At 48.0% G+C, this 27,375-nt stretch overlaps 7 protein-coding genes across 8 annotated transcripts; 3 read left to right on the plus strand and 4 right to left on the minus strand.

Annotated features, from left to right (window-relative positions):
- The first annotated feature begins 803 nt into the window (after positions 1–803).
- BDBG_06781 lies at positions 804–3,916 on the plus strand. Of its 2 annotated transcripts, XM_031722770.1 has the most exons (3): positions 853–908; positions 966–3,110; positions 3,218–3,890. In XM_031722770.1, the coding sequence occupies exons 2-3, from the start codon at positions 2,140–2,142 to the stop codon at positions 3,246–3,248; spliced, it is 1,002 nt and encodes a 333-aa protein (XP_031579627.1). In that variant the 5' UTR covers positions 853–908; positions 966–2,139; the 3' UTR covers positions 3,249–3,890. The 2 variants fall into 2 exon arrangements, with proteins under 2 accessions (XP_002623342.1, XP_031579627.1); XM_002623296.2 differs by having other exon boundaries at positions 804–3,110; positions 3,218–3,916.
- Positions 955–8,820, minus strand: BDBG_06782 (uncharacterized protein). Its single transcript, XM_002623297.2, has 4 exons — positions 8,478–8,820; positions 4,563–8,385; positions 3,300–4,477; positions 955–3,213 (listed from the first exon to the last, which is right to left on the minus strand). The coding sequence occupies exons 2-3, from the start codon at positions 6,770–6,772 to the stop codon at positions 4,006–4,008; spliced, it is 2,682 nt and encodes an 893-aa protein (XP_002623343.1). The 5' UTR covers positions 6,773–8,385; positions 8,478–8,820; the 3' UTR covers positions 955–3,213; positions 3,300–4,005.
- A 157-nt stretch (positions 8,821–8,977) lies between these two features.
- Positions 8,978–14,537, plus strand: BDBG_06784 (transcription factor Rba50). Its single transcript, XM_031722771.1, has one exon. It carries the CDS (start codon positions 9,161–9,163, stop codon positions 10,670–10,672), a length of 1,512 nt encoding a protein of 503 aa, XP_031579628.1. The 5' UTR covers positions 8,978–9,160; the 3' UTR covers positions 10,673–14,537.
- BDBG_06785 (phenylacetyl-CoA ligase) lies at positions 11,313–14,545 on the minus strand. The gene is made up of 6 exons (XM_002623300.2): positions 14,413–14,545; positions 13,908–14,338; positions 13,506–13,769; positions 13,096–13,427; positions 12,931–13,033; positions 11,313–12,824 (listed from the first exon to the last, which is right to left on the minus strand). The coding sequence occupies exons 2-6, from the start codon at positions 13,939–13,941 to the stop codon at positions 11,863–11,865; spliced, it is 1,695 nt and encodes a 564-aa protein (XP_002623346.1). The 5' UTR covers positions 13,942–14,338; positions 14,413–14,545; the 3' UTR covers positions 11,313–11,862.
- Positions 14,546–15,125: 580 nt separating this feature from the next.
- On the plus strand, positions 15,126–17,498 carry BDBG_06786 (uncharacterized protein; the record flags this gene model as incomplete). Its single annotated transcript, XM_031722772.1, has 5 exons — positions 15,126–15,343; positions 15,403–15,805; positions 15,902–16,009; positions 16,040–16,077; positions 16,129–17,498. The coding sequence occupies 5 exons, from the start codon at positions 15,126–15,128 to the stop codon at positions 17,471–17,473; spliced, it is 2,112 nt and encodes a 703-aa protein (XP_031579629.1). The 3' UTR covers positions 17,474–17,498.
- Positions 17,499–18,136: 638 nt separating this feature from the next.
- Positions 18,137–18,592, minus strand: BDBG_17441 (ATPase; the record flags this gene model as incomplete). The annotated part of the gene is made up of 1 exon (XM_031725161.1): positions 18,137–18,592. The coding sequence occupies one exon, from the start codon at positions 18,590–18,592 to the stop codon at positions 18,137–18,139; it is 456 nt and encodes a 151-aa protein (XP_031579630.1).
- A 44-nt stretch (positions 18,593–18,636) lies between these two features.
- BDBG_17442 (ATPase) lies at positions 18,637–23,054 on the minus strand (the record flags this gene model as incomplete). Its single annotated transcript, XM_031725162.1, has 6 exons — positions 18,637–19,005; positions 19,073–19,175; positions 19,241–20,794; positions 20,896–21,229; positions 21,283–21,287; positions 21,349–23,054. 6 exons carry the CDS (start codon positions 23,052–23,054, stop codon positions 18,637–18,639), a joined length of 4,071 nt encoding a protein of 1,356 aa, XP_031579631.1.
- Positions 23,055–27,375: the final 4,321 nt, after the last annotated feature.

Raw genomic sequence — 27,375 nt, forward strand, 5'->3', positions numbered from 1 at the left:
ATGTTGTGAGGAAGTTGAGGAACAAATAAATGCTTGTTACTCCGAGCCTGATCACCCACACTGACTCCAGCCCTCCTCACTCTTAACTTAGCATTGTCCTTTGCAGGGTGCAAATCTAGGCCCTGGAAAGAAAGACTTTGTGAATAGAGTTGCTGCATTGACATATATTATTGAGCATATCTTGTAATGCCTAAAGACCAACAAGGGTGCCTGGCCTGATAATGACAATGATGAACCCTCCAACAACCTGAGACTGACGTGCAAAACCAGGTTTCCATCTCAAAGCTCTCATTTTACAATACAGGGGTATCCGATCTTACGCAGTATTAATCCCCAAATTTGCCAATAATGAAATGATTCCGTGTGGGCATAGGGTAATATTGCTGCGTGGTATTTCAGCTTCCCCTCTCGCTCGTAAAACAATTTAAATGAGGTACGGACAGGGACAGGACGGGGGCTCTCTTCTTCTTCTCTGATACGAGGTCGTTTCAAGTTTGCTCAGTCCTCAGCGTTCTGGACCGACAGAGTGGAGTCAATGCCTCCATGAGCTTAAATGTCTGGTATCAAAATCTCACTGCTGGAGAGAAAGTTTCCAACCGATGGGGGAGTTGGTGAAGCCATCAAGAGAAACACTGAATATATTGCACATGAGAGTTGGATTGCTGGCCGCAGACAAACAGAGGAGGATCCTCTCAAAAGTTATAATAATTAACACTAAGAAATTTAAGTTGTAACTTACGTTAGCTCCACTCTATTAGTTAACTACCGGCATAAAAGTATTTCCATTTCCTCTCTTAACCAGAGTGTTTTAAGGGGCTTAATGCCTGTTGCACCTGAATAAACCAGCTACAGTTTAACTAAAGCTAGCCTAAGTCTCAGACTGCTCTGGAATGAAGAATCCTTGAATGGTAACAGAGCTACACACTTATTAAATTCTTATTTAGTGCTAATCATAATTTTGAAAGGATCCTCTGAACATATTCTGATTAGGCCTAACTATCTATCTACTCCGTACTCGCAGCAACAAGAAGTTAAAAAGGAAACAGACGCAGAAAAAAAGTAACCCGTATCTTCAACATCTTCATCAGCCTCCAACCGCCCAAAAATCAGAATTGTTGATCGTCGTCTTTGAAGAAACACGAAGCGGCTCCTAGCATCGCGATGCGGCAAAGCCAAAAAAGGGATAGGAGCTTTACAAGCCACCTCACCTCCTTGACTCTTTGAACTAACCATTCAGGAGCCGGAGAACGGCTTTGGCAAACCAACGAAACACTACAAAGTCTTCGAACTCCAAAGCCTTGGTGTGGTTACAACCCTGCTGTCCAGATCTCGTGTTCTATAAATATCGACTGCCAGCAGCTTCTTAGAACAGTCTATGCGCAGATTGCGATCATCTCCAAAAACTTTCACCGCAAAACATGGGGAAGTATTTCCTGCAGTTGCGGCTTAGCCAGGCTTGACACATGGGAGTTTCCCCCACCCCTTCGGGCTTCTTAGTGCAAGGGGCCGGGGAAGGCTTTTTTTTCTCTTGCCGCTCTGCATGATTGGCTTGAGGGCCTCAAGAACGGATGAAGATCTCGAGTGTCTGTCCCGTTTCGTAGCGTGGTTCTGGTCTATTTGGCCCAACAATGCAACAATGCCTCGTTTCCAACAAAAGAAATACGGACGATTTCAGCTGGCAAGAGTCGGTTTGGACGAGGGCTTCTTGAGACTTAGAGGTCGCTGATTCGCGAACTTCTTTCAACATCGTCCATTGCCAAGGTAGTCTGTATGAGGAAGAAGCGTATACTCCAGCCTTGGAGAAAGCTTGGCATCAATGGCAGCATCTCACTACTTCGTATTTGGGGGAAGATGGATGAGCCTCAGGGGGCACAGATAGCATGGGGATGAGGCTGAGAGGCGCTGTCCATCTTGGGGCTCTAAAGCATCCATCACAGATATAAAAGAGCCATCGATGACCACAATTCTTCTGCCCTCATCACATCCAAAGGAGCAGCCACCAACAACAAACCCCTTCAACAACGCGACAACGGCGGAGTACTCCGACCGCGAGTTATCCTCCCTTATTATCTCTTTGGCCCCAGTTAATTCTCCCGATTACATCAAAGAGTAGGAGTTTCGCGCCGAGAATAAGGAAAGATGAGATACCTTATCCCACTCCTCGCCCTGACGGCCTCCTGCACCGCCCTATCCGCCAAAACAAGGCGATGGGAGCAGTGCAGCATCGAAGGCAAAGAAGGACACTGCATGCCCCCAACCGAATGTAAGGCATTGAATGGCGTCTCCGTCGCCGGCGACGGGTGCAAACACTCCCCAAATGGCTGGCAATGCTGCACAGCTGAACTCCCCCTTCTGAAGCCCAGCATGGCCGACGACAACGACGCCGACATCGACGCTGACGATGACAACGACAACGGCAGCCTTGCCAAACGCGCACCCCGCTCCTGCAACGCCCGCGGCGTCCGCGGCGTCTGTATCAAGAAGTCCGCCTGCAAAGGCGTCGCAACCCCCGGCGCAGGAACCCGAAACGACCCCTGGACCTGCCCGCGCGACCCCAACGACGTATGGTGCTGCACCAAGAAACCGCCGCCGCCCCCAAGGGGCCGGCGCTGCAGCGCCCGCGGCGTCCCCGGCATCTGCATGAAGAAGTCCGCCTGCAAGGGCTACGCGACGCCCGGCGCGGGCACGTCGAAGGACCCCTGGACGTGTCCCAACGATCCGAACGACGTGATGTGCTGCACGACCAAGAAGCCGCCGCCACCGCCGGCAGCGCCGCCCGTTAGGATCCCCGAGAGCCGATGCAAGCGCCATGTGATCGATGCTGGGTATAAGATCCTGGGTGCGAATCCGGGCAAGGTGCGGTCTGTGATTTGCTACGGGAAGCGGTCGAATAAGTCGGAGCATCCGCTGGGGTTGGCGTTGGATTTGATGACAGGGGCATACTCCCCCAACGGGCGCCCGCTCGCGGAATGGATCATGCGCCACGCCGGCTCGCTCAAGGTCACCTATGTCATCTGGGGCCAGAAGATCTGGGAGGCCGGCGAAAAGGTTCGAAGCTGGAACAGCTGGGAGCAGATGGAGAATAGAGGCGGGGTTACTGCTAATCATTGGTGAGTTTTTTCATTTTTCTTTTTGTCCCCCTCTCCCCGGTGCCCTCTCACGGCCGTTTCGTTCGGCGAAGTAAAGTAAATCTCTGCTAACGTTTTTCTGTAACTAGGGACCATGTCCATGTCAGTTTCCGCCGATAAGGGAGGGTAGTCCGCGCCCCGTTTTCTTTTCCTCAGTTGATTACTTCGTACCTTATTTGTGTTGGCTATCTATATACAACTTTTCCTTTTTTGTTTTTGGTGGTAGGGGGAAGGGGTTAAATTATCGCGCGCGCGTCTGTGTTTCTCTCTATCTCCATATCACTGCGTGTATGGCTCTTCTTTTTCAATGCGAATTCTGAAACACCTTGCTTCTGGCTGAGTCTATATATATATATATCCTATTTACGGAGGGGTGAAAGGAAGGGAAGGGAAGGGAATAACTTTGGAGCGAGTTTTTATATTGACGAGAGTCGCGGAAATTGTTAATTTGTTAATTATAAAGTTAACCCATCACATCGCATTCAAGTCAACTAACTGCTCGAAAAATAAATTTAAAGGGCAGCGAGGGAGACCGAAAGAAATGAAAAAAAAAGAGGGGTGAATATAAAAGGACAAAATGAAGAGTAAAAGAGACGACCAAACCGAGGATAGCAATCATGGAAAAGGAAGACCAGACCAGACCAGACCACACCAGACCAGAACCCTAGAAAACAAAAGGCAGAAAATCAGATACAAGATGATGTTGAACCACAGACATGCAAAGCTAGCTCTTCGGAATGGATATATATAATAAAATAGAAAATGAACGTTAACAACAACCTCTCATGACTTTCTTTCCTTCCCCCTCCACCATCCACCTCTTCCTCAAGGGTATTCTCTTCGACTCTCTCATCATCAAGCCTTCCACTTCTCCACACTACGAACCCCCAGTGCTAGAACTCACACCCGCACTCGCATTCGCACTAACATTCCCACTCTCATTCGCATTAACATTCCCACTCGCACTTGCACCTGCACCCGCGGTCCCGGTCCCAGACCCAGACCCAGCCGCACCGCCATCCCCAGCGGAACCAGCACCAGCACCACCCCCTTTCCCTACCAACTCCAACCCCAACTTCTGCCTCTCCATTTTCTCCCGCTGCATTGTCTCCCGCCCAGCCTTCGTCACGCGCGGTTTGCGAGCTACCGCACCCCCTCCCCTTGTCGAGCCACCACCCTTTGCACCACCCCCGCCGCCACCATCATGCCCAGATGAGCCAGCATGGTGTTGTCCGGCGCTCGATGAGACAGCACCACCTCCGCGACCGCGTGAGCTACCTCCACCCGCAGCGGAACCGCCAGCACCACCGCGGCCACGGCCGCGGCCTCGTTTTATGGAGCCGTCGGCTCTGTATTCGCGGTTTTATTAGTTTTGCTCTTGTAAGGAAGGAATGACTGGAAAAAAAAAAAGAAGATAGGGGGCACAAAACATACCGTTCAACAGCAACCTTCTCACCTTCCGGAATGAGCGGACCACTATAAACGAAAAAACCATCTTTGCTCGCAGCAGCGTGTTCCTGCCACGCAAGCTCACTATCATCAACGAACGGATCGTCACGGTCATATTCTTCGATTTTCCTCCGTCTCTTCTTCTTAGTAGGAGCAGCAGTAGCGGTAGCACCACCAGCACCAGCACCACCTGCATCACTACCTGCATCGGCGTTCAACAACGACGGTGAACCACCCATGCCGGACATAAGCACATCGCCATCCCCATCGCTGTCCCGATCAGCATCGAGGCTTAAATCATCCTCCGCTGCGCTAACGGTACCAGCGGCACCCTTGGCGCTCTTCTCGTTCCTCTCGAGCGCGGCGCTAGCGGCATTGACGCGGGCTAGCCGTTCGCGCTGCGCTGCGAGGCGGGGATGGAGGGCATCGAAGCCGTACTGTTGCTCTGCAAGTCGAGTGAAGTTGATGATCTGGTTGGTTTTGCCGTTGAGGGGGATGTGGAGGATGATGTTCGGGGTGGACATAGTGGATGTTGTTGAGCTGGATTTATCGGTGGGGTCTACGCCGAAAAGGGTACCGGCTAGCAAGCCTGAGCCTGATGGGAGAAGAGGTTTGACTGTGTCTTTGGTCCGTGACGGTTTGGGAGAAGGTGCGGTGGACGGCGTACCTGTGGAAGCTGCGGCTCCCTTCTTGGTGGAGGCTGCAGCAGTTGGTTTGGAAGGTGCTGACGAAGCAGGCGCTGGTGCGCTGTTCCCACTGTCAATGTCCATGCTAATGGGTTCTTGCAAGAGAGACGAGGATGGCAGGGGCTGATGCACAGGATTAGGCTGTTGGATAGTTGTCGTATTGGTTTTAGGAGTCGAGGTGGGAGTGGCTGAAGTAGGTGAGTCCTTGGCAGAATGATTGTTCTCCGGAGAAGGTTTTGACTGTTGAAGAAAGAGAGATGACTGGAGGGGGGCTGAGGAATACGGTTGGATGGGAGGGTCGATGATGCTGGCTATAGCAGGAGATGCACTGGCTCGGTATACTGGACGAGGAGGCGGTGTCTTGGTATTGGGCGGGGGGCTAAACTGGTGATGACTGGAGGATAGGGAAATTTTTGAGGATGCAGAGAACTGAGGGGTGGTGAGGGAAGAGTTATCAAAAGCAGAGCGGATGGGGTCATAGTTCTGGCCGCTGGAGCGCTGGGTTGGGGCGTGTTGCTGGGGCGGACCGAGTGCGGGCGCGGAAACGGGAGCTAAAGTGGGAGTGGAAGAAGGAGCGGGTTGGATGTGATAGGGCCGGACTGGAGGGCCGGAATCCCCGTTTGTCGGGAATGCTTCATAGCTGCTGTTCTGCGAAACACCATGGACATGATGGGGCTGGTGGTGTGGCTGCAGCCGCGGGGAGGTGGACGAAGATGGTGCAAGATGGAACTGGTTCGACGCATGAGTTGGAGATAGCGTCGAAGGAGTAGAAGTAGGAGCAGGAGCAGGAGCAGAATGGGGGGTAACTAGATCGGTGATCTTGGATTGCCGCGAGGGAGGACTGGGCTTGGTATCCTGTGGATGATCCAGCTTAGCTCTTTTGCGCGATGCTCCCCGATCTGCATTGTCGCTGGTGACCGAAAGCTGCTGATTTTGAGCCTGGTTTATGTTATTGTTGTTACTATTATTGTTGTTGTTATTGTTTTTGCTATTACTAGTGCGACGTCTTCGAGGCTTTGTCTCCTTAGTTTTCTCCTTTGGGTCCTTGTCTTCTTTCTTTCGTCTCGTACGTTTCGGCTTCGCGGTGCCAGTGGCTGCGGCGCTGTCCTGTTTCTCACTTTTTACTCCCGCACCTCCAGAGCTCTTTGAAGCTGTAACAGCGGGGACGGTAGCGCTAGCAGTGCTCGTAGAGGCAGAGGTGCCCTGTGGGGCAGCATTAGGGGACGAAGACCGAGAAAGAAAATGGGCGGGAGTAGGCACACTCTCGCAGTCGGATAAATTAGGGGATGACAAGTCAGGCGACGAAGACTTGAGTATTTTGGCAGATGGTAGCTGCTGTTGGAACTGCTGGTCCAATTGTTGTTGCAGTTGTAGTTGAGGCTGTGGTTGTATATGAGGTTCGGCAGGCGGTTGGCTGTTCAGGGTCGACTGTTGCTGCTGCTGCTGTTGCTCTCCGCGTCGAGTGCGGGCTTTGCCTCGCCAGCCTTCATCCGCAACATCTCCAGACATGCTTTCTTCTCCACCACGAATAATTAATTATTCAATCCGCAACAGCGCAAATGATAATAATAATAGTAATAGTAATAATAATAATAATAATAAGAACAATAATAATAATTGAATGGCCCGTGTCTCAGAGAGGGGTTTATTTTATTATTGTTATTATTATTTTATTATTTTTATCCTGTTTTTTAGATATCGAACAGGCCCAGTGTTAACATTCACACATGTGTATGTATGATCTGTTGGCTGGAGAATAGATTCCTCTTTATTACTCAGAACCTGGCTCGTTCTCCCTGTGTTTCTCCTTGTGAAATAAATTGGTTTTTTTATTTTTTTTATTTTTTTTATATTTTTATTTGTGCTCGTCCTGCAGCAAAATAAAATAATCACGTGGTGTTGAGTTGTTGAACGCCGGAAATTGGTGGTGGAAGAACAATAGAAAACTCAATGAATTTCCCTGTTTCATTGGTGGTGGATGAACATCGATCCTGGACAGCAATATGAACCCGGAGGCGACCGTGGTTAGAAAGAGAACCGTCGCGTCGTGGTTTGCGATGGTGGTTGGTTAGTTTCACGGAGTTGGTTTAGGCAGGAGGAGGAGACGACGAGGAAGACGAAAATCACAAGGAAGAAAAACTTTTGGCGGTTTGGAGTCGGATTGCGCTGTTGGACGGACCGGACTGGTGTTGGTGCTTTGTCGGGGTGGCGGGATAAAGCAAGCTCCAGGAACATCAAAATGAATTAATTATCCGCGATCATTCAAACACGCAGAGAACCAGAGGTTTTTAGGTGGTGGATGGCGGATGGCGGATGGCGGATGGTGGGTGGTGATGATGATGTTGACGTGTTCCGGGGGGAGCGTTTGGTGATGGTGAGGGACAAAAAAGTTGGCGAGAATGAAGACGGACGGAAGATGGAAGATTTGGGAGATTTGGGAGCGGGGGGGTGGGTGAAGCTGTCATATAAGAACGGGCGCGAGATACGGGAGTTGTGTGGTAGCGGGATGGAACTGGAACAAGAACAAGAACAAGAAGCGCCCGGGGGGAAAAGAAAACAAGCCTAGGAAGAAGGGGAAGGGAGAGTATGAGAAGGAGAGAAGAGAGAAAATGAAGAGGAGAAAAAGAAAGAAAGGAAGAAGAGAACGAGAGAAGAGAAGGGGGATGGGATCTGGTATTAGTAGTAAGTGGCATGCGCAGACTCAGACTCAGGCGCAGCCAGACTGACTTACTCTGATTACTGGAGCCAAAGGGGAAAAGGAAAAAGGGAAAAAGGGAAAAGGGAAAGAAAGGGAAAGGGGGAACTGGAACTGGAACTGGAACTTGGAGCTGGAACTGGAGCTGGGCGAACAACGAGAGGCGAGACAGAGGAAGCAGCCAGGAAAAAGTCAAATAATGGCGAAACAGCTGCTGTGGTTGTGGCCTCAAGGGACACACGGATGATTGACTGATGATTGATTGAAGGAACCGGATGATGATGATGCAGCCCGGAAGAAGAGTACTCTCACTAGGCCACGATCAAGGGGGATGCGCCATGCACGACAACGCCGGCTGATATTGTACGGAGGCATGTATTCCTGTTGTATGTTCCTCTGTCTGCAAGTACTGTAACTAGCTATCCAGCTGTTCAAATATTAGCTGCTTGTGGGGAACATTTGAACAGCGTCGATATCATATGCGGACTAGTTGCTGCGACCTTGGCAAGGGATACATACAATACCTACTTCTTTTTCGGGGGTTATTTCATATCACCTTTCCTAACACCCTCCATTCTCCCTTCTGGTGGTCTCTTGTAAGCTGCTACCTGTCTCCTCACTCTCTCTGGAACCACCCTGCCTGGGCACTACTTTTCTCTGTGCTGCTGTCAGGAAACTCCCCCTTTGCTGCAAGGTTCATGGTCTATCGGCCCTAGCTCCTACACTCGCCACAGCAAGCCACACCCGACCAGAAACATCAATATTGGGGTGGGGGTATGATAGTTTGGGTCCTCAAAGCTCCTATGTAGCTGCGAAACTGCCATACAGCACCTCTACCTCTGCCCCTTCTGTATCATTCATACTGTAGTAATCCATTCCTCTGAGAGGTTATGTTTATATAGAACAGATACAAGTAACTTCTCCGCGATCTACATCGGCTTGGCATAACTTCCTCTTTAAGTTAGTCTTGCAGCCGCATCCACGTGATGTGAAACCTTAACCTTGCCGAGACTGCGCTAGGCCAGAATAGCACAAGGCTGCAGATCACGTGTAGGCGCTCCTTGTTTACTTAGCAAGTCGATCTGATAAAGCTGCCGGTGAAAGGCCACAACAGCAGTGACATGTTCAACAACAACAACTACATCCGTAACAGTTTGCTGCTTGACTGCTGCTGTATATATACGTGTGGATAGTCAGTGAAAATGGCTATCCGTGGAGAGCGCTTTCACATCGACCTCTCTGACGATGACGACGACGACGACAACCCTCGCCCCCCCGTCCAATCGCAGTCCCTAGATTTTATCGGCGACATCAAGGAGCGAGCATCCTCTTCTACCTCTCTACCACCTACTCCTCCACGAGCCTCCTCCAGTTCCACGGGTTTTCCAGAGCCCCGAAAACGATCTAAGGTGTCTACTTTCAAAAAGCAAAGAGCAGAGCCAGAATCTTTGCGAAATCATAAACAGCCCTCAGAGAGCGCTTCTGGTAGATTCAATCTCAGCCAGGCGCCTTCCTATGCGGAATATGAGAAGAAATCCATAGAAGAAGAAAACAAACGGAGACTGGCCGCCATGTCTCCTGCTGAGATTGAAAGAGAGCGCGGGGAATTGATGTCTGCGCTTCCGCAATCACTCATCGAACGCCTCCTCCGAAGGGCAAATATCGAGGAGGACCACCAACATGAGGAAATGAAACATCGGATGGACAAGGGGAAGAGGGATATTAAGGAGGCTAATTCGCCAACAGTGTCAAAAGAAGAACCAGAGGGGACATCTACGCAGCTCAAAAAGCCTCCCAAATCAGTATCATTTGACATTCCACCTTCGCAGACAGTAGAAAAGTCCGCCGATGCAGACTTTGAAGAACAAGAACGACCCCCCAAACCATCATCGACCATAGATAACCTCCCACCTCCCTACCCACCTTCCGAACTATACCCCGCCTCCGAATTCCCAACAGGTCCTATCCATTTCCCCAAACCTCCCCCACGCCAATCTCCAATGCCAAACCTCGATCCCTCCTCCCCATCCTTCCTCGCAGACCTACAAACCCACTACTTCCCAGATATCCCGCACGATCCTTCTTCCCTCTCCTGGCTCCAGCCACCTAACGACCCTGCATCCGACGATCCAACTAACCCTTCCACATCCCCCTACCACCCCGACAGCGCCGCCACCTCCGTCTCCCCCGCCTCCCTCCGTTTCTCGCTCACCGGCAACCTCCTCGCCCCACGCACCTCTCTCTCCATCCCCACAACCCTAGGCCTCCACCACCACGCTGACGATCCCGAAGCGGCCGGCTATACAATCCCCGAACTTGCAATCCTCTCTCGCTCCACGCTCCCCGCCCAGCGCTGTCTGGCCTGGCAAGTTCTCGGCCGGTTCCTGTATAGGTTGGGGAAGGGGGAGTTTGGGGAGCGCGGTAGCGCACTTGTTGAGGGGCTGTGGAGTGTTGTGGAGCGCGAGCAGGTGGTTGCGGGTATGTTGGCTGAGGCTGGGGGTGGCAGTGGCTCGAAATCTGAATCACCTTCTACTACGGCTACCACTTCCACTACTCCTCCTGGCGCTGGTACTAGCGCTGGTTCAAGTAATGTGGGACGCATCGGGAAACACGCCAGCGCGCGAGCGTGGGCGACGGAGGCTATTTGGCTTTGGAGGAGGGGAGGCGGCGGGGATAGAGGATTGACCAAGGAAGGAGTTCTCAGGTCGAAGTAGTTAGCATTATGGGAAGGATATGAGGATTTCTTTGGTTTCACATTGCACTTGTCGGCGATGCACGGAGGTCTGGAACAAAGACCTTCTCTCCACGCTAGAGATTTACATGGTGTGGCAAATCAGTTAACTACACACGGGGGTTGACCAACTCACAAGAGGTTGCAGGCGTGGTTCCCACAGCTTAGTTATCAAGTTAGGCGTTCAAGACCTGATAACTTCTGCCACGTGGATTAGAATTGTTTGAGATTGGGTATTGGGATTTCCATTCAACTTTTAGTGTGTTGGAAGGGCCTTTGTTGCACTGCTCCGTGTATTTTCGAGCCACTTCTTAGCTGTTTCTGTCGGCTTCTCACATTTTGCATCTGGATTACGGCGAGGAATGTTTGCTTTCGAGCGCATATCATGCTGCATTTGGTCAGCTCTTCGCGCCTCCGGCTCAGAGATTCGACGAACATGGCCAATCCGCGCTCTAGATACCAGCGTCAAAAAAGAATTCGCCGAGAGGTTATGCGCATATTTCAGTCGCATGCAATCGGAACACCAAATCTTTTAACTGAGCATGGGCATTTCAACGCCATGGTTTAGAACTCTAACGGAACTACCCCGCTATTTGACTGCGAAGTCTTACACAAAACTATGGTCGAGCTTCATGGCTTTATTGAAGATTATACACCTACATATTGCCCATCCTTACATCGAATCCTTAAATACAATCAATCATTCTTGAATGTTGAGAGATCATGAACATCAAATAGAGGTCTTAGATGTGATGTGTGTGGCAGTTAGTAATTACAGGCACTTTTCAGATAAAGTCATTACTTCCCAACACCCATCCCTCCCTCCGGGAACCCTTTCTCTCACTACCACGGTCCACATCTGAAAGCGTTGTATTCTTTGTCGAGTGACCCTAATTTGCAGAAATAACCCTACAACGCAATGGAAAAGGAGAAACCTTAAGATGCTTGCCTGGCCCCTTCTTGTATATTGACTTTGCTTAGTAAAGGTTTTACCAAAAAGCATACTGAGCTATGGCGACGCACAGCGTTAAGGCCATTTTCGCTGATCGGCGACAAATGTCCCTAAACCGGTTAGCGTAATTCTTTCTTGGCCCGATAAGCTTAAATAGACCCAAACCTTAAAAATGGAGGAGCCGCCTGCGAGGCGATCTTTTGCCTATTTTTTTCTAAAAATCACAACCTCGCCCTCTCCTTCTCATGCTCACTCTCACGTACAACTACCCCCCTAACACCATTCCTTTCCTGCTCCTTCAGAACCCGTCTCAAAATCTTCCCACTCGTACTCTTCGGCACCGCATCCGTAAACTCGATCTCTTCCACCCACTTAAATCGGACCTTCCTCTCCCTAACATACTGCATCAGCTCCCTCCCAACACCCTCTGATTTTTCAACGCCCGGTATGAGCACAACGTACGTCTTCGGTCTCTCACCCGCATAGTCGTCCATTTTGCCCAGCACCGCTGTATCAGAGACATACGGATGGCCAAGGAGTAAATCTTCAAGTTCGGCAGGCGCAACGGCGATTCCCTTCACCTTGATCATCTCCTTGATCCTATCGACGATCGTGACTAGGCCTTCCTCATTCATACTACCAATATCGCCCGTGTGGAAGAATCCGTCCCCACAGAAGGATTCGGCCGTGGCGCTCTCGTTGCCGAGATAACCCATGGCGATCTGTGGGCCCTTGGCAAGGATTTCTCCAGGTTGGTTATAGCCCAGTTCCTTCCCCTGGTCATCGACGATTTTGATTTCCGTGCACGGGATCAAATCGCCCACTGTGGTCGCGTACTCGTAGCCATAGTACTTAGGAGAGTGGGAGGTCAGACAGCCGCACGACTCTGTCATGCCATATCCTTGTCTAAACCCGGCGTCGGGGAACCTCTTCGCGAGCAATTGGACGACTTCTTTGCTCAGTGGTGCGGCGCCGCAGGATATGCGTTTGATGGAGGAGAGATCGTATTGGTCTACGATTTTATCTTGGATGAATCGGATGACGATTGGCGGGACTAGGATTAGTTCGGTGATTTTGTATTCCACGATGGACTTGAGGGTGAGTTCCATGGTAAATTGTGGGAGGAGGATGACTTCGTCGTTTTGGTGGATGGGGCTATTGCAGAAGCGGTTGAGGCCGGTGACTATTGCATTCAGGAAGCGGGGATAGGTGGGGCTGCAGTTAGTCAATATGCGAGATATATCGTTGACACCTAGCTATCGGGCGGCGTATGATGTGGGGAGACTCACTGTGAAACAGTGGTAAAGCACCGAGAAACGTTTTTGGTTCGCACGGAGTGATCGCTTTCATCTGCAAACACTGGACCATTACATTGTGATGCGAAAGCATGACCTGTGATGGAGAGTTAGCAGAGCCACCCCACCCCCGCTTCGAATATCTTTAGCATATCTCACAGCCTTCGGCAATCCAGTTGTTCCACTGGAAAAGTTCAAAAAGCCGCAGATATCCTTATTTGTCTTGCCGGCCGGTATCGTATATGGGGGAATCTGGCCCTGCTCGCCGTAGCCTTTCCCGATCTCTTGCAGGTCCTTGAAGGTAGTGAATCCCTCTACGTTTCCTTCGAGTAGAAAGATATGTTCTCGCAGAATTCCAGCAACCTTAGCAGCAGCCACGGCAACCTTCAACGAGTTCGGGCTTGTCATGAGATATTTTGTCTCCGCCTTCGTGAGGGCATATGCCATTTCCTCAATGTTGTACGCTGGGGAGGCCCCAGCCACCTTACCACCTATAGCAAATTAAGAAAAAAAAGGCAGCTTCAGTGAATGTACTAGCGTGAAAATGGGCCTATGTAATATATACATACCCGCCCTGAGCCCCGCAAACATAGCTACAGGATACCAGATTGTGTTCTGACTGAAGAGTGATATGGTGTCGGCTTCCTTCATGCCATATTTCCTCACCAAAGCCGTGCTTGCGTAAGTTGCGGCTTCCTTGACTTGTACCCAATTGACGCGTTCCTTTGTAACCGCATTGGTATATCCCGCCAGCTCGTGCGGCTGGTATTTGTGTAGGACCGAGAATTGAGGCGATTCGAATAGCCACTGCCATACCGTTATATTTGTGGGAACTGCGGGTTTGCTCTATTAGTAAGAATGGATAGGAAATAGAAAAGTAGGGGCAAGCGAAGAAAGCACATCAGATAGGCTGAAGATGTGGAAATGTTGAAAAGCCAGAAACCCGGGATTCTATCCCCTTATATGCCTACCATCGATCTCAGGATGTCTTGATCTGAACGTCATTTTCCAAAATGCAGATAGCCGATTGTCTCACACCATGAAAACAAACATAAATCAAAAAACAGGTCGATTTAAACGGTCTATATCGCTATTTCTATGTATTTAAAAGGAGTTAACTCTCATGGAACGGCTATATCGTTTCCTAAGAATCTTCAGAATTCGGCTCTGCCGATTTCAGACCTTTCGGCAATGAAAGGCTGCGGGGTCGGTTCGGCACTGCAAGCATACAGCCGGCCCTCGATCTGCGAATATCCTCAGAAATAGCCGGATGGATGAAATTTCACATAATTCTTTGTCCTCGCTCGAATGCTTGACATGAAATATATTATTTAAAAAAAATTTGATGTCGAGTATACCACTTCTGGAGTAAGGGGTTGTGCGGGTGCGCAGAGTATACAACCTAGGCGATGCGGATTAGGAGATGGTCCAGATATAAATAAAGTTCACATTGCCGACACGAATGATTGTGCATACACTCATTCAATCCACTGAAGAAGGTGTGAGCACGTTGACTCCGCTCCTTTGGGGCTATGTGCCTCAACTGTCGGAATGGTACCTCGGATGAATATGTCGGAAAACATATGAATCTCATGTGTATCAAGATCTGCTTCTTATATTATCCGTACACTATCTATCCTCTCTAATTGCATACAAAATATAGGGCTATTTATAGGAAGACGAATGTGCGAGCCAAGAAGCTAGCATTAGCGAGTAAGTTATTAGACGAGCAATTGTAGTAGGCTGATGATGATGAGAAAAATAGCAGTAATACGATGTTATTATTTCCCGACAGAATCAGTCTGCACTAGGTACGGCAACAAATGTGTCAAATGGGTAGTTAACTAACTAGTTAACTTATTTCGGCATAGCCTCGTTTTTGGTAATACGTTAACAAAAACTTGTTCCATCTTCAAGAGCCGACAAGCACGTAACAGGGTAATTATCTCGAAGCCATTATTAAGCTGGGTGAGGTGTCCTGTAGTTATCTACTTACGTTAGTTATCGTTTAATTAATGTCGAAGAGTTTCGGCACACTTCCCCTCTACAGGAAGCAATATTCAATTAGCACCCACCAATGCGAGGATTGAACCGCCCTGTCTGGGCTTGAAGCTTATGATCTCCAAAATTGTTCTGAACTTCCCGTTTGTCACTCTCCATTCCAGTCCTATAGTTTTCCTATTACCGTTATGGCAGAATTATCACCAGACGAGATTGCTACGGTAGAGATATACCCTTTAAGGAACTCACTCGATCGGGTGCGTGGCTTTCTCCAAGGAGCTGCTGAGCAGTCTCATGGTGGCGCTGCTGATGGCCCTGATCAAACCTACCAAAAGGCAATATCAAAAGCCCTGATTGCTTTGATGGATGCAAAAGCGGCTTATAACCTTCGTCCGCCGATAAGCAGGTTAAATATCATTTCAGAGCTGTCGAAACTATTGACTTGCCTTCGGAAGGCAACTATAGCCATGATCATTACCGACCAATTGTCCAACTCATCATCCAGAAAGCACCTGACACTGATATCTGGAAGGCCGTCTACAACCTCATCACCACTGTCACACATGCTGAAAAATCCACACCTCCACCTAGGCAATCTTTACCAATCTTACAAACCCCGCGCTCGCGAAACACCAGCAGCCTTGCCAACTCGTCGGAGCTCCAAGGAGATATTGACCGTGTCCTGAGGGAGGAGCTTTTGGAAGATCTCCATGCAGACGTCCCTGGCTTTTATGCAGCTTACTTTGATGACATCGAAGGTCTCGTCTCGACCGCGCAGGCTATGTTTGAGAACTACAAGACTAGCGATAGCCCTCTCTACCGCGAAAATGGATGGAAGGATTGGCCTGACCATGCGGACGAAAAAACTGTACTGGAATGGCTTACTGAAGTCATCAATCAGCTTGTGCAGTTTGCAGAAATTTATGACTCATCTTGAACAGTTGTCTGCTGACACTTAGCTCAGCCCGCTCAACCAGTAGCCGGATCTACTGCAAAGCGAAAGCTCGATATAGGCTTTGTGGATGACCCTCATGCCATGCTGGACAAGAGATACGAGTGGTCGCAGATCCTGGTACCAGGAGAGCTGAAGAATGACTGAAAGTATGACATCCCTTCTGAGGCGCGGCTCGACCTGGCAAGGTATGCTCGAGAGGTGCTATCTGCGCAGGGTGACCGCTGATTTGTTCTCAGGTTCACCCTGTGTGGACCACTCCTGTGTGTTTGGGAATTTGACTGTTGCGGCGGGATTGGTTCAGCGGAGACAGACATCAACCAGGATGGCCTTCAGTTCATCACAGTGATCCTGGGGTTCCTCTTCATGAACCGACGGCAGCTCGGCTTCGACCCGACTGTTGTCACAGTGGATGGTCAACGCTGCATCGAGATTGAGCGTGATGGCAAGAAGGAGCATCTGGTGATTGATGGGGTGATCCTGCGGGCACATTGTGTCGTGGGCCGAGCCACCACCTGCTGGAAAGCGCATCGCCAAGGGGACGAGCGGATCCTGGTGGTCAAAGACTCCTGGCAGTACCTGGAGCGCGATGAGGAAGGGGAACTGCTGCGCGAAGCAATGGAGAGTGGAGTCACGAATGTTGCTCGATATTACTTTCACGAAACTGTCCAGGTGGACGGCAAGGACGATGATGTGCGGACCATTCGAAAGGGTCTAGAGGCCCCGAAACCCAAGCAAGGTAGCTTGCAGGTGGCCCTAAGAAGGAGTGCATCCAATAGAGGCCATGCCAGCCAAAGCAGCGGCATCGGGCGGAAACGATCTTCCGATTGCGTCGATACGGTGTTTCCCCCTCCCCCCAGCAAGCGCACCCAGTCCACCTCGCCAATGAAGCGTCCCGCGGGCAGTCCACCGAATCGAGTGCATCGTCGTGTCATTGTTCAAGACTACGGGAAGCCTATCTACGAAAGCAGTTCAAGAGTGGCTCTACTGGTCGGAATGGAAGGCTGCATTGTAGGGTACGAATCCCTGTACTCCAGGGCCCGGTTGATCCAGAGTGATATCTCACCACGAAATCTTTTGATCAATGAGAATGAGGACAACCCTTCGTGGCGATCCTTCCTGATCGATCTCGACCTTGCCATCCGAACAAAACGCGATGGGTTCTTAGGAGCGCGAGGCAAAACTGGCACCAGAGCATTCATGGCAATCGGTGTCCTGATTGGGGAGGAGCATTCATTCATGCATGACCTTGAGTCCTTTTTCTGGGTACTCTTCTGGATCTGCATTCACTACGAAGCGCCGGGGAAAGGGAGGAAGGTGAAGGATTTTGAAAAGTGGAATTATATGAGTACAAGAGAACTGGGTGGTGCCAAAATCGGAGCTATAGCTGATGAAGAGGTATTCCTTACAATCATGGATGACTACTTCACTCCATATTACCAGCCATTGTCGTGTTGGGTCAACAGGCTACGACGGATTGTATTTCCAAACAATGGACGATGGAAGAGAACAAATTCAAAATTGGGCTCAGAAATGAGGAAAATACTTCAAGATGCACAACGCGACCTAAAGGTCATAGGTTAGGATATACGGCCAATTTTACTTCATCTGATACTACTGTAAATGTAGATAGATACCTAACAGAGTTTTTAGATAATTACCATGTATTTAGTGATCATTTGTACCTCAAACAGACATCCTTTTTTGTCAGGGGTTTGGCATGGGCAGAGGCCAGTGGTTGTCAGTTGCTCTATGAGCTGTCTTGTTGTATCTTTCCAGTGCATCATCCTCTTTGAACCTTTTGAGCTTGGCAAGGTTTGGCCTCTTCAGTGACCTTGTGTGAAATTCCTTGACCAGTTGCTTGCAACTAGGTAGCAACATTATGGAGAGGTTCCCAGGAAGCAGCATAGCCACGCCAATCAATTTGGTATTCCAGGTGTCTACCCCCCGGTGTTGAAATTCCTTCGAATCTACGGTAGCCTATAGTGACATTTGGGTCAAATGAGCAAGGGAAGAAGAAACAAGAACTCAAAATATCATTTGAATTCAATTACCAAAATGCCATGTATTCAGGAAGTAAAAATAACTAAACGGTGGATATTAAGTAATAAAGGCGCGCGACATAGTTAATAAACATATGACAGAAAGCCAAAACCAAGTTCAAATATGTTCAACCAAGCATGCTACCTCTCCTCTCTCCACCCACTGGCAAAAGTCCCTCGCTATCCTCCAATCTTCTCACCCCTCTCAAAGAAGATTCTGATTCAAATGAATCTTCCCCTGCGGTGTCTTCTCAAACCGCATCGTAAACAACGCCCTGACCCAACTCCCCGCACGGCACAAATAATGCTTCATCAAACTCGCCCACTTGCTCGTCTTCCCCTTCGAACTCCTCACTCGCAGCATGTAATACAACAACACCGCCGCAAACACATTAAACCCAATATACGCCCACCCAAACCCGAAATTGCGCCAGCGGTTTGACCAAAATATCTCAGACGTCGCGAGGAACTGGTCCGCACTCCGAATGGGACAGTATCTGCATGCCTCCGTGGCGCCGGGGTTGAGCAAACGACCCGGCGCGCCCGCGGCGAGGTATCGTTCGAGATATTCCCCACATGTGGCGCCGCTAGGCGGGTCGAAGATGGCGAATTCGTTATCTGCGCACTGTACCTCGCGGTCATGGAGGCCTGTGGCGGCCATACCGCCGACGGTGTAGGTTAATGGGGAGACGCGCCACATGAAGATCAAAAACCCTGGAAGGCTCTGGGAGGCTGCATGACGCCGTTTAAGACAAGGGCTAAACTGAAGAGGGTTGTGGCAATGTGTCCTGCAGTTTCTGCATCAGGGAGACCGGCGATTACCATGTGAGCGAAGGTAGATGTGAAGATGAAAAATTGCACGCAGTAGAGGATGAATATGCCTTGCTGCTCGGCCGTTTGGTTCTTGCCGAAAACCGGGAAGTAGAAGGATGCCCAGACGATTATTCCAAGGAGTATTTGATAGGGGATTTCCACGATGATGTTTGCGAGTAGGAAGGCTTTCCAGCTGTATGCGCGCGATGGTCTTTCGCGGACTTCGAAAAGAGACCGTTGGGTAACAAATAGGGGCATTATCTAGAGAATTGTGAGAATTTCGCCAAAATATTTACGCAACTAACAATAGCGGCGTGAGGTTAAATACCTGTTGGACAAGACTAGTAAAGATGGTCATCAACATAAAAATCGAGAAAACCGTATTTTGAAATCCCGAAGAAGACGAGTTTTGTCCATAGAATGAGAAGCCTCTGTGGTAAACATTAATATATGGAAACCGAATGGCCCATCGGGATCTTGAAAGTGCACCACTTACATGAAGACAGCAGACATAAAACCCAGCAAAAACTTTCCCCAGACGTATGTCGGCGTCCTCCAATATTGTTGAAAAACTCGAAGAGTAACATGGTATATCTGTGATGTCATGGGCATGGCAAATTCTGTTATCGAGGGCTCCTCCTCTGGCTCAGAAGCAGGTTCCTCCTTTGTCCTCTCTGCATGTATGCGATCCAGCTCCTCTTGAACTTCCCTCGCTTGTGGACTAGCTTTCCACACTTCTGGCCAGTCCTGCGTCGATTTACCGCTGGGCCCCGCTCCCACAATGTTCAGCATGTATTCTGCTGGGTTCTCATCAGGGCCACAGGGTTCAGCCCCGTGATCTGTAAAGTATTTGAGCATGATCTCGGAATTTTCCCCGATGTCCCCAAAGTAGACAGTCTTGCCGCCATTTGCCAGAAACAGTAGTCTATCAAACTCCTGAAACAAGATTGCGGACGGCTGATGGATCGTAGAGAGCACAGCTTGGCCATTGTTGGCGAGCTTTCGGAGGAAAGAAATGATGGCCCATGAACTCTGCGAATCGAGGCCGGAAGTAGGTTCATCAAGGAAAAGTAGAAGTTGTGGTTTTGCAGCTAATTCAACACCGATGGTGAGAAGCTTTCGCTGCTCTACATTGAGACCTTCGCCCGGATTGCCGACAACTGCTTCAGCAAAGTCTTCCATGTTCAGCATCTTGATCACATCCTCCACAAATTCGTATTTTTCAGCCTTTGAAACAGTCTTTGGCTGTCTCAGCATGGCAGAGAAGCGAAGCGCCTCACGGACTGTGGTCGTCTCAAGGTGAAGATCCTGCTGTTGGCAGTAGCCTGTTTTCCGCTGGAAGGACCGGTCGAGTGGCCTTCCATTAACAAACATATCCCCGGTGATAACGCCCATGGAAATCCGCTGTGCAAGTGCGTCAAGTAGTGTCGTTTTACCTGCACCAGAGACGCCCATCAATGCCGTGAGAGTGCCCGGGCGGACCCATCCAGAGACGTGGTCAAGTAGCCTCCTCGGCTCCCCTTTAATTGTGATGTCATAGACGACGTTTCGCCAAGTAAAAATGTCAGTTTGGGGGGGGAGAACCTTGGTGGTATCTTCCCCGTTGGCTCCATTCTGAGGAGCAGCAACAGCAACGTCATCCGGACGGATTACTTTGCCATTTTCCTCGTCCTGCTGTTCTAACATGTATTTAGGAACGTTCCCGCGTCGGAATACTAAGTAATCTGCCGATGAGCCTGAGCTGGTGTTCATCTGTGTCGCAACAAGGTAAAGCACGTAAAAGAAGCCCTGGAAGGCGCAGATGAAACCAAGGTTTCTCCAAAGATGCGAATACTTATAACCATATTGTGATTCAACCCATGCGTCGCCGGACACAGACCTTTCACCCGGTACGGCACCGGCAATTGGGCATTGAAAATTATCCCCCTGGCCGTAGGGCGGAACGATATCTGCGCACGCGTAACGTTGATTATGCACTTCATTTACTAAGATGGCTTCGAATGCATATGCTACTGGGTTGATCCAGCTGATCCATTCGAACCATGGGTGCCTATGTTCACGGTTAGCCTTTGTGATATAACCACTCCACCCAAACAGAAACAACTGAGCAGGAGATTGAGATCAAATTCAATAAGTCAAAGCTGTACTTACATATAGGATCGCTGAATAGTGAAACCGGTATATATGACAATTGCCAGCACCATTACTCCCGCGAACGCGAGTGCCTGGGAAATAGTTTTTGTTGCGGCGGCAAGCGTTCGGAAAATCACAGACATAGTCAACATAGTGATAAACGTGAAGAGGAAGAAAATGAAGAAATTTCCAGGTTCCCTCCTCAGGTCACCGAGGAAGTAGATAATAATGTTGAAGACAGTGCTTATGACGAACTTTATAGGGATGTCAGCGACTATTCCTGCGAATGCTTCCACCCAGGCGTAATAAAAGGCGAAGGATACATGCTTAGAGACGATGGGCCGTTGGGCATCTTGTGAAGTTAGTAGCTGTGTTACGTTTGGGGGCAAGCGATGTGAAACTTACAGAGCCTAAAGCATGGCGTTAGTAAAAAGTTGCTTCGTAGACAGGAGAAGCGGGTAAAAAACTTACGTATTGATTTCGGATATAGAAAGCAAGGCATTTAGTAAAATAGCGAAGAATAGGACCGAGCCTTTTGAGAAGAAACTGCTGGTAACTTGTGGCGTATTGAAATATAGCGATCCAATAATCAAAGACATTATTAGCTGCGCAGCCACTCTGGATATCGTTGATGCCTTGTCATTCCATAGGCGTTGGTAGGCACGGATGGTGCACAGCTTCACTTGCATGGCCATCGAAATGGTATATGGAGACTTTGGGCGGACGTGCTTCGCTTGGGCCTGCTGTTGCGCTTCACGCAATTCTCCCAAAGCTGGCCCACCTATGGGGTGTTCTTTCTCGCTTTCTGCTATTTCAGCCTGCATGTCCTTGAATGCCTGAGATTGGCGCCAGTATGCTTCAAACTCCTGCGCAGTCCGGGGAACTTTGGACTCGAACCCTTTCCGAACTCTTCGTTCGATAGGGTTCGTCACGGACGTGAGAAAATCGCCAGTTGTTTGCCGCGGAGGGCAGTACCATCCCATGTCTTCGAAGTATTTCTTCGCAGCCCTAGCAGGTCCGAAGTATATTTGATGTCCTTCATAAATAACAATGGCTTTGTCGAAGATATCGTAGATGGCCTGACTTGCTTGATAAATGGCAACGGCATGTGTCCCTCCCGTAACATCAGCCCCGACTCGCAACGCTTGAGTGAACTCAAGGGCGGTGGCAGCATCCAATCCTCTAGTTGCATTGTCCCAGCAGGCCAGGGGCGCACCAGACAATGCAAGCTCCGCAATACTAACGCGCTTTCGTTCACCACCGCTGACACCTCGCACATAATCATCGCCGACCTTGGTGTTGACTGTGTGGCTCAAGCCAAATATAGCCATGACAACTTTCGTTATATGACGGGCAAATCTCTTCCTAGTCATTCCCATGACTCTGGCAGCTGGTGTCCGACAAGAAGCGGCAAACTCCAAGGTCTGTCCAACGGTGAGATGAGGGAAATGATTTTCGTCTTCCGCACTATAGACAGCCTCCCCTCGAAATTCTTTAACGAAGGTCTTTTGGGGAATACCGTTATAATGGATCACTGTGTCTTTTCCGAGAATAAGGTTGTGCGTTTCGCCGCAGATAGACTTCAAAAACGTACTGCACCCACTCCCAGGTCGACCTAAGACAACAAGCATTTCGCCTTCCCTGAGCGTCCCATTGAAATCCTTAAGAATTCGCTTCTGAGTTTTCTGGCCGATACCGAAGGTTTCGCGAAACCGGATAGGAGCCATGAGCGGAGTAGAAACCGTGCTCTGCAACTGTAATGCAGAACCAGAACCGTAGACACAGAGATTTTTGAATGTAAGTCCCGTACGGCGTCTCTTTATGCCCTCCTCCTCCATCAATCGCATCAGCTTGCGAGTCCATTTGAAGAAATCGAATTGTGGATTGGAAGGGTTTAGGATAGCATCCCCTAGCTGAAGGCCAGTCACAGTATCTCTTCTGTCCAGGTCACCCGTTAGGGGATACTGTTCATCATGGGGGAAAACGGATGCTATTCTTGAGAGCTCTGGCAGGCTATCTCTGGTTAACGACCTGACGAGTTGGAACCTAGAGCTCTCTTCGTCATCGGGAGTGGATGAATCATCGCTATTGGATTCATTATTTACGTCTTCTTCGTATTCCGCAATCTGGGCATCCCGAGCTTCATGGGCGGGGAAGTTCGACGTTTCCTCCGGCATAGGTTTTGCAGGGGGGATTGTAGGGTGTGCCAGGAGTCCGGATCTGGTGGAAGACGAACAATCGGAACAATCAGGCAGTTTGGAAGGGTGAGATGTTGAATCGACATGTGTATGTTGTCAAGCAATGGTAGACTTTTACCTACAAAATTTTCTTCGACATATGGCTCTTAAAAGCTTGAGAACGGGGGCGATATAAAACAAATTTAGCACAGGTGAGGAACAGGCCCATAATCCGACGGCCAAATCAGGTGAGTGTGAATTGCCCCCTTTTATATGGTTACCATGGATCGAACTCATCATGATTTCCTTCGCAAATAACGCTTAAACCAGTGGTGATGCTGAACCGAATACGCTGGAGCTGTTGGTGATGTCACTATTGCAACACGCCTTTTCGAATAGTTAGTTACGGCTAGTGGGGCTGGCCACGGACGGATCCATGTGGCTGAGAATGTAGAATAAGAATATAATCAAGTGGCATACAGATAGATACAAGGTTCCAAGGCTTGACATTCCTGCGCATGCTTTAGTTACGTGTAACCGTGCATGTCAAAACTGTAACAATAATAAACAAAGCAAAAAGTAAAAAGAAAAGTTGAAAAAGAGGGAAAAAATATGTTCTATGATGTCAATAACGAGAGAAGGAATTTAAGGCTAACTACGGAGTAACTACGGAGTATAGATAGTTATATCTAACGTAGCAGATTTTCTAGCATGTGATAAGAGAATTAATTATATCATATTCCTTTAAATGTGCATCCGCTCCCGTACCGTACTCGGGTTGCTAGAACCTTATTATTCTACGTATCGCACGCTTGTATAACTTGTAACTAGCTTTTAAATCTATTCGTTTTGAAACTGGGTAAAAACAGAACTAGCCTAACATCAGCTAAAATCGAAACTCCGTGACTCAGCATTGCAGGAGAGGTTCTGTATATATATCGAGATAGTAAGTAATTGGACAAGTTTTCATTTAAATTTCTATATGAAGTGGCATTGGTTTTAAATTGAGGTAAAAATGTCAGCGGGTATAGGTGGCTAGTACATACAATATGACAAGATTGAGCGTCCATAGTGAGATACTCAGGAGCCCTGCGGAAGTCTTTCCTAGATTATCAGGGTTCTATCCAGGAACCTATCAAATATTATTATAGAGATTAGGGAACTAGTGAGCAGACAGGGTTGTTGGAGGTGTAATATTCAGCCACTGATTATTTCTCATCGATCTAGAATCATGGTGCACACCTCGACAGGTAGTTTACGCTGATATTCCATACTACTAGCTCCTCCTAAACACGGTCCCGCAGAACGGTTGCATGTGCAGCCTCCGCAGGGTATAAAACTAATTCTGCTAGAAGGGATTGCGCTTGATTCCCTTGGCTTGGGAGAGGACTCGCACATATTTGCAGACAATACTTTGTGAGCTAATAAATGCCTTGCATATTGCGCGAGCTAGTCATCTAGCGGTTACAAGAAAACGAAAGGAAAACAAGACTAACTCAATCCCAATGTGCAGCTCCCCTTCTACTCCCTCATGGTCATAGGCGCCTACATGCTCTTCCGCCTCGGCTGTGGCGTCTGATCAGTCAACAACAGTTGGAATTTTCAATCAACAGATGTCAAGCCTGGGGCTGTTCCTGCTAAATTCTTCATGCCATACAAAGAGTTAGTAAAGGGGAAATGAAGGCTGCTGGAAGCAGGAGAAGAACTTTGGTATGTAAGAAACTGACCTGTGAACTGTGATCCATTATTTGGGCTTCTTGGTCTGGCGGATTTTAAGCTGCTGGAATGAACAAAATGTCATTCACTCAGTGTAAAATATTGTTCATTTTATTCGAGAAAAGAAGCAAAAATAAGAATAAGAATTGAAGGGAAAGTATTTGAGTGATGACCTGTTAGCAAATGTGGTGTCATGGAGCGGGTCCCCTGCTTAAGAGAAGTTGGCTAGTCAGATGTGGGTTATCTCTTGCACTTACTGAAGCATTGTCATCATCCCCATGCTGAGATCCATATTCAGTATCATCATCATTCATCATCTACCTTTGGATAAGGGAGTTGTCGCGTTGAATCCAAGCTGCTTGAGTTTGATTCATCAACAGACATCCAATAAGAACAGGAACAATGTAGAGCCTCTGTGATGATGTTAACAGCTCTCTAAATGCTATCTCTACAGGGCAACTAAATCCCCACCGTCAAAGGCATTGCCAGAGGAGATTAAACCGAGCACAAAACGGCGTGAATAGTGAATGGCTAGAATATCCCTGCCGTATCTTCATAGATCGAGCCACGCGCTTGAGGAACTGTTGTATCTTGATATATGGATCTGAGTCCTGTGGCATATGAAGCCTTCAATGGCACTTGAATCATCAATAAAGCTGATATCAAGTTTCCCTGTCACAGTAGATCACAGTAGATCTCCTTAGAGGCTGAATGAGCTGTACATGAGGTCTTCAGTTGACTTTCTGAGCTGCAACATGTGCCTCCGAAAACAGCACAAGTTCATAATAACATCAGCTCAGCTTAGCACCTTCTTTCCCACTCCACACTCTGGCCAGTTCTTTGAGGGATCATGCTTTCTGTTTAAAGATTTAGGTTGTTCGAAATCCACTAATCCCCTGAACTCAGTCTGCTATCCCAGTTCCCATGCCGTATTCCAAAACGCGATATCAAATGGTGGCCTGTCTAATGGATTGGATGGCTCATCTCATCGGTTTCTCATGGATAGTTTGTGCCTTCCTTTTCCTGCCATCATGCATCAGCCTGTGCAGAATGATGGCTCCCATCCGCCGCAGTGTCAGCAAATATGTAGCCACGAAAGACAGCACTGAAGAAGACCACGCTGCATCGAGTTGGTATACACTTAGGTGAAATTGAGAGGGTCCACGGCTAGCGAGTTTATAGCAGCAAGGGGTGCGCTAGACCACATCGGGTGCCACCATTTAGACGCCAATTATTATTATTGTTATGGTGATTGGCAGATAGCCTTTGCTTCAGCGCGGGGGATTTAGCGACAAGCAGAAGCTTTGGCTTGGGCAGTACGGAGCCTCCGGCCCAAGAGCTATTGTGGCGGACATATTACTTGTGAAAACAGAATTTTCTCAGCCCCCCCTGAGAATTAGTAGCAAAACACCATCAAAAAATCAAAATATCTGCATTTCTCTAGAATCATTCAATATCATTCAATACACATCTTTTTCAATCAAATATCATCCAAATACGCGTCTTTCTTACCTTTATCATCAAATCCACATATATCAATCAACTCTTTTTTTAATATACCTTATAACATCTGCCATCCTGCTGCTTCATAAGCCTGTACAAAGACTTCTACCCTGCATCTCAGTCTTCTCAAACTACCTGTTTCAGAAGTTCTGAATAATGAAGAGAATTCAGTCAATAATGAGATGAAGAAGCAGATGAATGAGAAGAATATAGAGACTCAGTCTGAGAATTCTTGATATCTGTGAATCTCTACACCTGAGTCTGACATCTTATATAGATTATATGAACAGGTGATTATCAATAAGATAAAGAATTCTATCAAGACTAAATATCAGACTATCTCAGTAAATGATTCAACTATCAGCTTCTTTCATATTCAATATACTGTAGAAAAGATGACTAAGAAGTATATTATAAAATAGATCTGTAAGAAGATGAAAGTTGTAGATTATACATCTGTTATTATATTATATAAATATGAATTTCAGACTAATAAAATCATTATTGAGAAGAAGAAGAATTGAAAGAAGATAATTAATCTTTTGAAGAAGTTATATAAGAAGAAGATAAGTAATCTTATCATTGATATTATCTCTTCTTTCAATCTTCTTAATATCTTAATACTATCTTTAAATACATCTGTAATGCACAGTTCTTGTGATGTTCACTCTTACTACTTCTCAGAGCTTTCACTTCTTTCTTTCTGAGACTTCTACTTCTTTCTTCTTTCACTCTATTCTTATTTCTCTATCTGATACTTCTCAGAGCTTTCATCTCTTTCTGAGACTTCTGTCTCTTTCTTTCTAAGACTTCTGTCTCTTTCTTTCTAAGACTTCTGCTTCTTTCTTCTGTAAAAGTCAATCACAATAAACAAACAAGCATGTATATATATATATATATAGAGGTATCCGCTCATCTCCATCTTGAAGAATAAGACAAGATTTACCTTTTTACATGTATGATATGTGATTGACATACACTACAGATAATGTATACTGCAATTTAATAGTATATCTTATTAAGAACAAGATTCTTGATTCTCTTAGATTCTACTCTGTCTTTAAAAGACATAACACTAATGATTGATCTGAATTATAAATAA

This window comes from Blastomyces gilchristii (genome assembly GCF_000003855.2).
Source record: "Blastomyces gilchristii SLH14081 genomic scaffold supercont1.14, whole genome shotgun sequence".
Lineage (NCBI taxonomy): Eukaryota > Fungi > Ascomycota > Eurotiomycetes > Onygenales > Ajellomycetaceae > Blastomyces > Blastomyces gilchristii.